At 40.4% G+C, this 14,786-nt stretch overlaps 2 protein-coding genes across 3 annotated transcripts in view; one reads left to right on the top strand and one right to left on the bottom strand.

Moving 5' to 3' along the window:
* The window catches only part of ecm2 (extracellular matrix protein 2, female organ and adipocyte specific), a 34,568-nt gene extending 27,321 nt beyond the window's left edge, over nucleotides 1-7,247 (bottom strand). The window contains exons 1-3 of the mRNA XM_060911026.1: nucleotides 7,047-7,247; nucleotides 5,129-5,366; nucleotides 3,565-3,753 (exon numbers count right to left, since the gene is read on the bottom strand). Of these exons, the coding sequence (XP_060767009.1) occupies nucleotides 3,565-3,753; nucleotides 5,129-5,357 (418 nt within the window). The 5' untranslated portion in view covers nucleotides 5,358-5,366; nucleotides 7,047-7,247. The remainder of the gene's footprint in view (nucleotides 1-3,564; nucleotides 3,754-5,128; nucleotides 5,367-7,046) is intronic.
* cenpp (centromere protein P) overlaps nucleotides 1-14,786 on the top strand; it is a 186,795-nt gene that overhangs the window by 157,296 nt on the left and 14,713 nt on the right. The window lies entirely within an intron of this gene.

Genomic DNA, 14,786 nt, shown 5'->3' with positions numbered 1-14,786 from the left:
GACCCCGACACTGCTGACGAGCTACTCAGCTCATTGGAAGAGGGTAGAAGAGCTAGATGGGCGGAAGCTACGGAGAACCTGGATTTCAGACATTCCAGCAGACATGCCTGGAACATGATCAAGAAACTTGACTCAAATAACTCCCAGAAAAAAGCTTCAAAACCCCCAATTAGTGCTGATGAAATAGCTGCTGAAATAAAACAAAGGAGCAAACGCCAATCAAACTACCCTTTCGAAACCAACATACGTAAAAAATACCAGCACAGCTTCAGAAACAGCCCTAACAGAACTGAACTTGCCAGAGACGTTACAGTTTCAGAGTTCACAACTGCAATAAAGTAAATAAAAAATGGCAAAGCTGCTGGAATAGATGGCATGTACCCAGACATGCTGACCCACCTCAGAAAAAGTGCAATAGCCTGGATGGCAACAGCCCTATCATCTATTCTGGCTGGCAGGGACCTACCTACTCCCTGGAAACAAGCAAAAATAATAGCCCTCCTAAAGCCAGGAAAACAGGCTGATATTCCAAGTAACTACCGGCCTATTGCCCTCTTGTGCTGCGGATTCAAACTACTCGAAAGAGTGCTTCTTGCTAGACTACAGCCTGTCCTAAATGCACATATTCCACCAGAACAAGCAGGTTTCAGAACCCAGCGCGACACAGTAGAACAAGTTCTAGCTCTCACCTCCTACATTGAATCAGGATACGAAAATAAACAGAAAATTGGTGCCATCTTTGTAGACCTGTCAGCCGCCTATGATATAGTGTGGCACGAGGGGCTCATGTTCAGGCTGTCGTCGTATGTAAAATGTAGAGCCACACTGAGGCTGCTTTACAAAATGACAGGAAACCGTAGCTGCTTTGTATGCATCGCTGACCAGATGAGCAAACCCAAACAAATACAGAACGGAGTCCCCCAGGGTTCAGTGCTTGCACCTACTCTTTTTAACATTTATATAAATGACATGCCACCCACGGAATCCCTAAAATTTGGATACGCAGATGACCTAGCTATTGCCACACAGGCACGTTCATTTGAAATATTAGAAAATACCCTAACAAGAGACATGGAAACACTACACATCTTTTTTAACAAATGGTACCTGAAAATGAATGTCACAAAGACTGTTAGCTCTATATTTCACTTAAACACTCACCTAGCAAATCAGACACTGCAAGTCCGTGATAACGTTGGAGGAAATATTTTGCCTTCAGACTTAACCCCAAAATACCTGGGGTTTACTTTAGATCGAGCGCTAACATTCAGACAACATTGCGAGGCCACAGCACAGAAACTCAAAAAGCGATGTGCAATAATAAGAAAACTAGCTGGTACCAACTGGGGAGCATCACAGTCTGTCTTGCGGACTTCAGCTCTTGCACTGTGCTACAGTGTTGTCGAGTACTGTGCTCCAGTCTGGAGCTGCTGCTCCCATACTAACAAAATAGATGTTCAGCTGAACTCAGCCATGAGAATAATCACAGGTTCCATCAAAGCCACACTTACAGCCTGGCTCCCTGTGATGGCATCAATCGCCCCTCCACACCTGTGCAGGGAACAAGCAACCCAGCGCCCACATGAGCGTATACAACTGCTGGACGAATCTACCCCGGTGAGAAGGGTACTTGACTCTGCCCCTAACACCAACAGACTAAAATCACGAAAACCATTCTTCAAAACAAGTAATCCAAATTTCAGCATAAATTAATCCTGGAAAAGAGAATGGGATTCGAACATACCATGGGGAGGAGAAATAATTACAAACCCAACAGACCCACTCCCAGGCTTTTCGGCCCTCTCAAGACGTGAGTGGGTCCAATCCAATAGAATTTTATCAAAAAGTGGACGAACCGCTGTGAACCTCTACCAATGGGGGTATCGTGACACTCCAACATGTCCAAAATGCCAACAGGCACCACAAGACATGGACCACCTGGTCCTTCACTGCCCACAAACAGCTATACCTGGAGGTTACAATTCAATTTATGAGGCGGGCCCAATATTCCAACAATGGTGCCCTAACACAGAGGTGTGAAATAAACCATACGAAACTACTACTAAGTACACTTTTTGAGTATCTGTACTTTACTTGTTAATTTTTTTTGGAAATTTGTGACTTTAACTTCACTACATTTGAAAGGCAAATATCGTACTTTTCACTCCACTGCATTTCTGTCAAGGTCCTCGTTACTATGAAGCAGCTTTGAAAGTGGATGTTTTGGGGGGGGAGGTTGTTTGTGTTTTTTTGTCGTCGTCGTTGTTGTTGTTTTTGTTTGTTTTTTTCCCTAAAACGGGATTGGTTTTTTTGCAGGTGACACTGAGACCACCTATCAGTAATCACTAGGGTCACGTCATGTCCATAGACTCTATAAAATCAAGTTCAGTGATTTCTCAGCAGCATTATTGGAACACAATCAGTTGATGGCAGAATGGAAAGAGGCAGTTCTGGAGAATGCACGCACCTATGGCCATATCTAGAACCCATGTTTCAGTTTTCTGAAAGGATTAAAAATTCATTTTGTTTTAAATGTTTGCTTTGTTTGCCAAAAATGAACCACATCACGGCCTTCAAGAACTCGCCATCCAATCTGTGGAAGCGTATTCAGATATATAAACGTTTTATTCCAAGAGAAAGTTTGCAACGAAGTTGTCTGTGATTTTAGAGGTAGCGATAACATTGCAATAGCCATGCAGCCTGATTTAGTCAAATGACTTTCTATGGATTTGCCCACCAAGTTGCCATCGCCTTGTCCACGGCTAACATTTACACATAGCTAGTTAACTTGGATACTGTTAGGTAGCATGTAAAAACGGAGTTATGCTAACATGAATAACGTTAACTTATCTGAAGTCCTTTCAGAAATATGTTTTAGCATAATCTTGCCAAATAAACAGAATGTAGAAATCTTTCTTTTCTAGTAGCATTAGCTACCCAATATGATTTCGAGTTTGAAGAGAGTTTGCTAGCATGTCAGGTGGAGCTTCACTGACTAGCTAACTTAAGGTTAAACCAACATGATGGCACAGCATGTGCTCATTTTGTGAATTCACATTTCTGTCTTTGGTAACAGCATTAGGTATTGTAAGCGTTGTGGCAATAATACAACGATGCGTTGACAGAAAATGTACTTTGAATTTTTAAAAGCAAGTACTTCAGTACTTTAACTTAAGTAAAAATTGACTGGACAACTTTCACTTGTATCGGAGTAACATTTAACCAGTGGGATCTGTACTTTGACTTAAGTAATGAAGTTGGGTACTTTGTCCACCTCTGTTTATGAGATATGTATGCATAGTGTAGTGCTGCTGCTCATGTGGTAGTATGAAATTCTGGGCTAAATCTAAAAACTTACATCATTAAGATTTGAATGTAGATTTGACCACCCCAATTTGACTATAGGAAGCAGGAGAAGCAAAGATGCAATGCCTACAAAACCATAGCCCAGTAAAGATTAAAGCAAAGCGTATAAAGGTTGTAATGGTTGTAAGTTTGATGTTATCAGACAAACTTTTTTTGTACAAAGGTGGAGTTTGAAGTTGGATAATGCATTTTACTCACAGGGGTCAATGCAGATTGGGCAGCACTGTCCAGTAGGTTTAAATTTGAGTTGACATTGTAAAATCGGACACTGCATTTCATCACACACCACATTCCCACTGGAGCATAAGCAGGTGATGCAAGGTTTCGGTGACCATACAGTTTTATCAAACATAGTGATGCCCTGGAATATACACTGTCCTGTGTTCCCTAGGGGAAAAGAATGAATTGAATTGGTTTAATAGCAGCAAAATAGCATTGTTCAATATGTATGTATTCCAGTTTATGAAGGACCAGTTGATGGTTTTGTTGGGGTTTGTCCCCTTAATTTTTCTCAGTGTTGTTTTTTTTTTTTAGAATGGACATTGTCACAAAGCAGCTTTACAGGCATCCATATATGGATTTAGATTTAAATCTCTAATGAGCAAGGCAGAGGCAATGGTGGTAAGGGAAAAAAAATCCCTGAAATTACATCAGGAAACTCCAAAGAAAGAGATTGAGTCATTAATTTCCAGTTCCCACCCACCAGCCATCTCTTCCTCATCATACGACCGCTACCATCCCAGGACGGTGAAGGCTACACTTCACATGCTTCCTCCAGGACACATGAAGCTAGCCAACTGCATCTTTTTCTAACTGCTGCTCATTTTGGGTCAGCGTAGCACATTCTGAGGAAAGTGCCATCTGCCCTCTTCTGCATACACAAGCTCACAGATGCCTACTATTAGTTAGTGTTTTTGTGATTGGCAGTGGATTGAGTAATGCCATCCCTCCAATCAAGACAGCATGGGCAATTTTTTTTTCTCCCTTGACTCCTGGTCACAGATAGCTGTGGAAAAGTCAGTTCAAACTTGCTATCTCCAGGCATTAGGGTGAATGAAGAGCCATCTGGATGTTGGTTGTTCCCTTGTGCTTATTAACGCAAGATGCAATCAGCGAGCCGTTTTTTTTTTAAATTAGCTTTGACATCTTGCAAAGCATACTGTGAGACCAACCGCGTGATACTGTAAAGTAAACTTATCTTGCTGTTGACCAGAGTTGCAATTCTTATACTGTAGCTGCTCAAATTGGACATGCAGCCAGTAATCATGTGGGCAGTGTGATACCACCGTGGGCAATATGGTCATGTCAACAAATAGTTGGCTTCCGAGGATTTTCCTTTCAGGAAATACCACAAGTCCTCAGTGGAAAGCATGATTTGACCCTAAACCTATGAAGTTTATAGCCATGTTAAATCATGTTAATGTTAATCATTGCTGAGCTGAGCCTTCAAACCATTGTTAGTTTTTCTATATACAGTATAGCTATGCAAAATTAGCCATGTGCATAACATATGGTCATTGTTTTGATTTTGTGCGCTCTTTATTTCTTTTCCATAAACATCAGAGCTATTAGGAAACACTCCAGAGATAACACTGAGTTATCTCTGTAATTTTGAAAGACTCACAGAACTGATGTGCATTCCACAGTGTTTCCAGTAAAATAAATTATAGTGTTCAATACAGAGACTTGTACCTAAATAAAGCCAGATTCAGTAATCTTTTTCTTCTGTCAGTTTTAAGACCCCTCTTAAGTATGTACTGACCTGGAATAACATTGTAGTTCGGCTTTGGTTCCTCAATTCCTTTATAAGACTTGATGAAAACTGATGCTCCATTATATCTACCATTTACTGGCAGCCTGCCTTGACGAGCCATTTTCTTCCCCCGCCTTCGTCTTCCTTGAGACACGGGATGACTCTGATTCTGATCTTTGGCAACACTGTAGCTTAGCCAGCAGAAAAATGACACGGCAAATAAAAGCCATAGTCTCATGACGGAAGTCTGTGGAATAAAACGAAGATCTTAGGCCCCACTGCCCTTAATATACCCCTTTTAATTTATAGTTTCACAAACATCCAGCCAGCCAGCCATTATCTGTAGCCGCTTATCCTGTACAGGGTTGCAGGCAAGCTGGAGCCTATCCCAGCTGACTATGGGTGAGAGGCAAGGTACACCCTGGACAAGTCGCCAGATCATCGCATGGCTGACACATAGAGACAAACAACCATTCACATTCATACCTACGGTCAATTTAGAGCCACCAATTAGCCTAACCTACATGTCTTTTGGACTGTGGGGGAAACTGGAGCACCCGGAGGAAACCCACGCAGACACGGGGAGAACATGCAAACTCCACACAGAAAGGCCCTCGCTGGCCGCTGGGCTCAATCCCAGGACCTTCTTGCTGTGAGACGACAGTGCTAACCACTACACCACCGTGCCACCCTAGTTTCACAAACACTTCTATAATAACAAGTCTGGAAACAAATAGCAAGTTTTGCCATTGAATTTGGGCTTGTGTATCCTGGAGTGTCAGATAGCTCAGTGAGTATACCGGCACCTTATAGCAAAATAGTAAGGCTACCCTAAAACTATTATTTAGACATGTGTTGGGTACTAATTTAAGTGTTGTGTAGATTTAACAACCATAACACAAATCTTTTTGTACCCAGTAACCCGAAAAAGTTTCTGACAAACAGCTGTCACAGTACACTATTCTCTTTTCTTTATCTGTGTATGTAAATGTATTTAATGTCTGTATTTTCACTGTATTATCATAGAAGTGTCTGTGCATGTCATATTCTGAGGCATGCACCAAATCATAACTCCCCCACTGCAGAAGAGCAAAGCAAGTAAAACCATGTGCAACAAAACGTTTCCATTTTGAACACTCTTGCCAGGGTGTAAAAGCTTTCTGTACCATAAAGAAACCATTAAAACAAAGCATGAGAGGAACATTACAAGAATTAGCTACAAAATAACCCTGTATTCATCAAACCTCTTTACTCGTGAGAAGAACAGTAAGCAGCACAGATTTATTAGTGATCAAGGCTGAAAGTTCAGACATGCTCAGAGATGCCACCCCTTTCCGATGTCAACACACTGGATGCAAGCCTTAGGCAAAGTGTCGTGTGGTTAGTGTTCAAACAGATCTGGGTCTGTGGCAAAGGGAAAAAAGAAGAAAACTGAAGAGTGAGGAGAAAAAGAGGGACCCAGAGAAAGCAATATGATTAACAAGCTTTTTAGGATGACAAGGCTCAGATGGAAAGAATCTTTCAAAGAGGCTAAAAGAGAGGAGGGGAGAAAATATCCAGCAGTGAGTGAGAACATCCTGCATGACTGTACGTATGGGTTTTTTCTGAACCCAGATAGAAAGCGATATTTGCACTATAAAGTTCTCAGGTGGTAGGCGTGCTGGAACTCAACTTGTTTTTCCAACAAATGCAAACAATTAACTGCTTTTTAATATTCACCACATGCATCATTGTAGCATATCTTTTTTTTTTTTTTTAATAATCTCAAGTAAATCACAAACTCAAACTGTATCCAGAAAGAGGAATGCTAATTCTAGTTAAATTATGTCTGCTGAAAGGAAAGAGTGCAGTTTTATGAAGTTTTAACAGCTTTATTGATGGTTAAAATTAGAGGAGAGCAGAAATGAGCAAGTCATTTGTACATTACCAGTGGCTTGCAGTCAGTTTTGCGAGGCCAAATATTTCCGCCTTTCCCAGGCTGTGTGGGCTTTGCCAGCAGCGCTAAGTCAGTGTGCGTCTGCTCACCTACCGAGCTGATAAATGTCTAAAACAGATGAGGCTGTGCTCTGAGCAAAGCCAGGGTTTGCCTAAGAAGCTTCTTCAGTTCAGTATCTGAAAGTCACAGTTGTGGGGTCAGGTACAAGATACTGCCTCTTTTGGAAGAAAGAGGTTGGTGATTTGCTGTGCCGTAATTACTAGGCTATGGAGGTACTGTGAATAAAAGAGGTTCCTTATGGCTTGTCATTAGTTTTTGTGTTAGAACATCCACTTAGGGTAGAAAAATAGGATGTAATGTACATGTTCAGCATTCTCTCAGGCACAGAGACTCTGTATAAACCGATAAGAACAACTAAGAAGGTGTCCTGGATGTGATTGTGTGCACTAAAAATGTTCTTCCCCATGATACTTTTGTCCAACCCCATCTCCCATTTCATGGGTGGGGAAAAAACATAAGCAGGCAGTATCCAGTTTCATATGGAGGGTGGTTCTGTCTAGTCCAGAACTGCTCTTTTGGGTTGTTCGTTTATGGATAACATGCAGTACAGTGAGATTTATCCCCGTTTTCTTCCTTTATATTATACAAAAAATGTTGTCTATTCTTATTTAAATAGTATCAGTCTTTTTTTTTTCCCTAAAACATGCTGCCAAATGTATTTGTACTAGTAAAGTTCCAGAAACCTGTGTAGAAAATCTAAGAAAACATGAAGCCCCTGACCATCACAAACCATAAAGACTGCTCGGATCAAGGAGTTAGTGTTTTTGAGACGTATAATTTCAGTGATGACAGAGGTTGTGTTTGTGTCTCTCGTGAAGAGACATCTTTGAAGTGCCATTTTTATGATGAGGTCGTTTTAATAGACAGAAACAGTACTCTATAAATCATTATTAAGCTACCCTCCATTACATAATGGACTCTAAATACCTTGAGGAGAAAATCTGGAAATGTAAAACTGAAATATCTGTGAGCTGCCTTTCTTAAAGGACAAAAATAACCTGATTAGGCTAAATGTTGCTTTTGGAGATTAATGAAAACTGAATTTAAGGCCTTGTACTGTACAATTGACCTGTTCTGGTCATTTGCTGTGCTGTAATCAATCTTTGGAATAACAACTGATGATCTCTGACTTTGCCTGTGACGTCTGCCTTTGAGAGAAATGTAAGCATTTCAGTGATGAAATAAAAGATACAAGCCTCTTTTTAAATAAATCGGTTACAGATGTTTTTGTAGCCCTGGTTGGAGTAATGACTTGTTGGAGGATATGGCTATGTGCATTTGTTCCGTTCGCATACCACAACACGCGATTTCTCAATTAAACTAATTTCTTTGTTAATGAGAAGAAATAATGTGGTGGTAAGCAGGGTTGGAATAAATACCTCTGGCCCTTGTTAAGTATACTGATAGAGAGCAAGAGCATGTTGTAAACTAAATTGACATGATTGAACATGGTTATCTATAGATTTCAGTTCCAACTATTCAACACAAAGCCTGGTTTGACTGACTAAGATTATAAATAAGGAGAACTAATCATTGAAATTAGGTAATGTTTTGCAGAATTGGAACAAATACAACCCCAATTCCAAAAAAGTTGGGATGCTGTGTAAAATGTAAATAAAAACAGAATGCATTGATTTGTAAATCTCATAAACCTCTATGTTTTTCACAATAGAACATAACACATCAAATGTTTAAACTGAGAAAATGTACCATTTTAAGAAAAAAGGTAATTTTGAATTTGATAGCAGCAACATGTCTCAAAAAAAGTTGGGACAGGGGCATGTTTACCATTGTGTAGCATCCCCTCTCCTTTTAACAACAGTCCGTAAACGTCTGGGAACTGAGGAGACCAGTTGCTGGAGTTTTGGGACAGGAGTGTTGTCCCATTCTTGCCTGATATCGGATTCTAGTTGCTTAACATTCCTGGGTCGTCTTTGTCGTATTTTTCGTTTCATGATGCGCCAAATGCTTGCAATTGGTGAAAGGTCTGGACTGTAGGCAGGCCAGTTCAACACCCATACTTTTCTACTATGAAGCCACGTTGTTGTAATAGATGCAGTATGTGGTTTAGCATTGTCTTGCTGAAATATGCAAGGCCTTCCCAAAAAAGACATCGTCTGGATGGAAACACGTTGCTCTAAAACCTGTATATACCTTTCAGCATTGATGGTGCCTTTCCAGATGTGCAAGCTGCCCATGCCATAGGCATTAATGCACCTCCATACAATCAGAGATGCAGACTTTTGAACTGAGCGCTGATGATAAGGCGGATGATCCCTTTCATCTTTAGTCTAGAGGACGCGGTGTCCAAGGTTTCCAAAAAGAATCTCAAATTTCAATTCGACTGACCACAGAACAGTTTTCCACTTTGCCTCAGTTCATTTTAAATGAGCTTTGGAACCAGAGAACACAGTGGCGTTTCATTTTCACATATGGCTTCTTCTTTGCAAACTCTATCATGATAGAGCTTGAACCTGCATTTGTGGATGGCACAGCGAACTGTGTTCACAGACAGTGATTTCTGAAAGTGTTCCTGAGCCCATGCAGTGATTTCCATTACAGAATCAATGCAGTGCCGCCTGAGGGCCCAAGGATCATGGGCCTTGTTCCTTCTGCACAGACATTTCTCCAGATTCTCAGAATCTTTTGATTATATTATGTACTGTAGATGATGAGATATTCAAAGTCTTCACAATTTTACATTGAGGAACATTATTCTGAAATTGTTCCACAATTTGTAGATGTAGTTTTTGAAATTGGTGAACCTCTGCCCATCTATACTTCTGAGAGACTCTGCCTCCCTAAGATGCTCTTTTTATACCCAGTCATCCTACTGACCTGTTGCCAATTAACCTAATTAGTTGCAAAATGTTCTTCCAGCTGTTTCTTTTTAGTACCACTTACTTTTCTAGCCTTTTGTTGCCCCTGTCCCAACTTTTCTGAGACGTGTTGCTGCCATCAGATTCAAAATGAGCTAATATTTTTCATGAAATAGTAAAATGTCTCGGTTTAAACATTTGATATGTTGTCTATGTTCTATTGTGGAGCAAAAAATGGGTTTATGAGATTTGCAAATCGTTGCATTCTGTTTTTATTTCCATTTTACACAGCGTCCCAACTTTTTTGGAATTGGGGGTGTACTTTGACCAAGTATCCTACTGAATAAGACAAGCCAGATTCAACAGAGGGTGGTATTTACAGATTTCAGTTCCAACTTTGTAACACAAAGCATTAAAGCTTTTGAAATTTATTTCTCAGTACATGAAGCCCACAAATCTGGGTTTGACTGTTCTGGTACCAAGGGATGGGGAACTTACCAACTTTAAGATGGTGTCCGGAGAGCCACAGAGTTTCTTTCAATCACTACCACTAAACTAGTTTATTTTTCTATAAGAAGACATTAAGTGGTGGTATACATTATTGGAACATACATGTGACTCTTAAACATTTACTTAAAGGCCAAACATCTTTATGTACGTTGCATTCAGAAAGTATTCATACTAACCTTTTTACATGACCTTTTCCTCATTTTGTTACTTTACTCTAAAACGAATACAGTCTATAAAAACTCCATAATTAAAAGATGTTAATAGGCTTTTAAACATGATATGAATTAAAAACTGAAATAATTTACGTTTGTACCCTTAAGTCTTCTTGGCTATGATGCTACAAACTTGGCACAGCTGGATTCATCTAGTCCTTTCTGCAGAACCTCTGTAAGTCTGTCAGGTTGAAAGGAAACCATCACTGAAGAGCTATTTTAGGTCTCTCCAGAGATTGGCTTCATGTCCAGGCAATTCTTGAGCCACTTGTCCCAAAGCCTTGGTGCTGTTTTAGCTGTTTTGGGCCATTGTCCCATTGGAAAGTCACCCTTTGCATCAGTCAGAGGTCTTGACTGCTCTTGAGTTTTCACAGGAGTGTGATCTGTTCATCAAGCCTCCTACTGCTGTAAAAACATCTCCACAGTATGATGGTGCCACCACTGTGCTTCACCACAGGGGTAGAATTGGCCAGGTGATGAGCAGTGCTGTTTACCATTTAGGCCAAAGAGTTTAGTCATAATTTCATCGGACAACAGAATCTTGTTTCCTTTATATCCTTTATGTGCTTTCTGGCAAACTCCAAGCAAGCGGTCATGTGCCTTTTACTGAGGTTTTTATGTGGCTGCTTTTCCATAAATCCCCATGATGGTGGTTGTTCTGGCAGCTTCTCCAAACAAAACCTGTGGAGTTCCATCAGAGTGACCTTCCAGTTTTTGGTCACCTCTTTGACCAAAGCCTTTATGGCCAGTTTACTCAGTTTGGTTGTTCTTGATGGTTCTGGACTTAATTTAAGCCTGCAGATTTTTTTTTGTTCCCTTCTTCAGATCTGTGCCTCAACAGAAATCTTGAGGTCTACAGCAAATAACTTTATGCTTTTGGCTTCATTTAGACAGGTGTGTCTTTCCAAACCATGTGCTATCTACTGAATTTCACATAGGTGATTAAAAAAAATCGGAGGAAACGGGACTGAGCTGACGGAACCCGAGGGTCAAAGGTTCTTAAGACGTTTTTGTGTAAAGATGATGAATCTGTTTTAGAGTAAGGCTGTAATGTAACCAAATGAGAAAAATGTAAAGTTAATAATTTTTTGAATACACAGTATACAGCTTACTTGGGTGAGGACAGTATCTACAGATATGCCTTGCGACCATCCACAACAAATCTCAGTATCACAAATTAAACCTTTGGTATGGGTGCAGGCAAGAGGAATAAATATTTCAGGACTTAAAAGATAATACCAAACCTTTTGGTTTTTTGACCTCATGATTTTGGGACCTAATTAAATTGAGGATGTCTACAGGGTTTGGGGTTTTTGGTTTTTGTTGGGTGTTTGTTTGTTTGTTTGTTTGTTTGTTTGTTTGTTTGTTTGTTTGTTTGTTTGTTTTTTCATTCAGATTGAATTAATGTCTTCTTAAGTGTCTCATTAATGAGTTATGGACAGGACCAGAGTGCACTTTTATTTATTGCTACGCTTATCTTTATCTTTCAGAACCAGTACCCACCTCTGGGTTTAACTATATCTTTTGATGTAGAGGCAATGAAATGTGCTGTTTATATTCAGATCTTAACCTGTCCTATGACTCATCTAATAGGTATACACAGCTGCCGGTTTTGTAGAGTAAGAGAGAACTGAATAAGATGAGCCGTTCGAAGTATTTGGCCACCGTGAAAGTATTTTCATGAGAAAACAATGCTGGGATAGAGCATACAGGTAATGTAAGCAAAAAATTCCCACCATATAACTTCTGTTGAAGTCCAGTGTTGTGGTGATTTGAAGGAAAGTGATTATCTTTTTAGTACAATACAATTTATTTAGTGTTTTCTTAAGCTATGATATAAGGGCTAAAAAGAAACAATAACAATGCATTGATACTTTTCCCCCCTCAGACTGACTACAAGATATTTTTGGTGGTCACTGATACTGATACCAATATAGGTCATGTCTCAGCTGCTTTCCCTGTTGGTAGCAGAAAGACCAATAGTGCACTTCAGTTGTAATCTGTTTTGGCAACTCCAGTATTCAGTTATCAGTTATGAATTGATCAATTAACATTTTTTGTTTGTTTTGGGAGACATTAGCTGCTTAATGTTTAATAATTAATGGGCCTAGTTTGAGAGCTACCAAAGCCCCCCACTAAGAGCCACGCCTCTTTTCAGCCAAGCCAGTCCATGTCTCCTTTTTACTAATGACTGAAACCTTTTTGCCAGACTGTCATGTAGAAGTGCAACAGCAGGCTGGTTATAAAGCAGGTAATCTTGCTCCTGAACATATTTTTATTATAATTACTAAACCTGTTTTATCTGTTAGCAGTAATTACAAAACTGTTCATCTAAAAACGTGACACACGTCAGTGGGAGAATGAATAACTGGTATATTTGTGTTTTTGGTTCCCCATGTTGGTGTTAACCAACAGTTTGCTCTGCACAGTCATGACATCTTTGTGGATTAGGATTTTTAAATGAAGAGCACAGCATATACAATGTGTGGTTTTGTGATTTCAATGGATTTTCTACGGAGTTTATGCTTCACTCGCATGCACAAATGGAAGGATAATAAAAATTGAATTTAATGAGGTCTTTACGTGACACATCTGGTGTGATTTGCCTTTAGTATTAATCAGGGGTGTCTCTGAACATTAGCTCTGATTATGCTTCCCTGGTTTACCTGGTGGCCCATGGTATGGTGCATATGTATGTCCACATTATAACGCTAGTGAATTGATTTTAAATGAAGTACATTAGCTCGCTACATTGGATGGAGTAGCGTCGCAATGGAAAGAGTGGGTTTTAAGAAGAGATAAATAAGTAAATCTTAGAAGGAAATTCTTGAATTTTGGTTCACTTTGGGGGGCGGGACAACACACTTTTACAATTAAGTAAAATATGTTTCATTGCGGGGGCGGCACGGTGGTGTAGTGGTTAGCGCTGTCGCCTCACAGCAAGAAGGTCCGGGTTCGAGCCCCGTGGCCGGCGAGGGCCTTTCTGTGCGGAGTTTGCATGTTCTCCCCGTGTCCGCATGGGTTTCCCCCACAGTCCAAAGACATGCAGGTTAGGTCAACTGGTGACTCTAAATTGACCGTAGGTGTGAATGTGAGTGTGAATGGGTGTCTGTGTCTATGTGTCAGCCCTGTGATGACCTGGCGACTTGTCCAGGGTGTACCCCGCCTTTCGCCCGTAGTCAGCTGGGATAGGCTCCAGCTTGCCTGCGACCCTGTAGAACAGGATAAAGCGGCTACAGATAATGAGATGAGATGTTTCATTGCATCACAATCCCTTTTTGTCAATGACTAATAGTAGCTGATTGGCAAGTACATCATTCTGGGTAAAAGGTGTTATTTTCACTTATCTAGCATTGCCTGTAAATATTTTTTCTCACCTAGCCTGCATCCTTGCTGCTGTTTGCTCATAGTAATGAACTTCTCATGCTGAGTTTTATCTTTAAGCCTCGGTCACAACCGGCCGTACGTGGTCCTACGGCCGGTCTACGTGCAAGAAACGCACGGAGGGCGCGCGTGTGACATGCTGATTTTCGAGCCGTAGACTGGCCGCAGACCGGCCGCAGAGGTTCTTTGTCATGTCAAACAAACTCTACGGGCGCTTATGTTTTTTTCAGATTGCAAGGCAAACTTGCGGCCAACATGCGTCTTTCTCCACGAACAAAAAAAAACGCAGCGATTTGGGAAACGCCAAAAATCGCACGGCCAAAAAATCGTACGTCCGGTTGTGACCTAGGCTTTAGAATGGTTTATCAGGTTACTTCTCTTGTAGGAAGGTGCTGTAGTTCCTCCTTTTTGATATTTTCACAAAGTACAGTTTGCAGTCTGCTTTGCTTTGGTGGCTTTCATTAATTGCGAAATACGTCTTGATCAGTGTCATTTTGTGTTGTCTGTTCATTAGCGCAACAGTGTACACTAACCTTACATCACAGTATCAGGTGTATTGGTTGTCAGCATTGGGGTATCTTTTACAGTTATTAGTAAATGAGCATGGTATCTGGTCAGTACCCAATACCAGGATTGGTGTCCATGCATCCCTAATAAAAAGGTAATTCCAAAGAAAAGAACAGCTATATATTACTGCATAACTTCACTTTTTCAGACTGCATGTCCATGAAACTTTAATTTAAATA

This window comes from Neoarius graeffei, chromosome 26 (assembly GCF_027579695.1).
Source record: "Neoarius graeffei isolate fNeoGra1 chromosome 26, fNeoGra1.pri, whole genome shotgun sequence".
Taxonomy (NCBI): Eukaryota; Metazoa; Chordata; class Actinopteri; order Siluriformes; family Ariidae; genus Neoarius; species Neoarius graeffei.
Note: the sequence above shows the minus strand (reverse complement) of the source record. Positions and strands in the feature narration are given on the sequence as shown.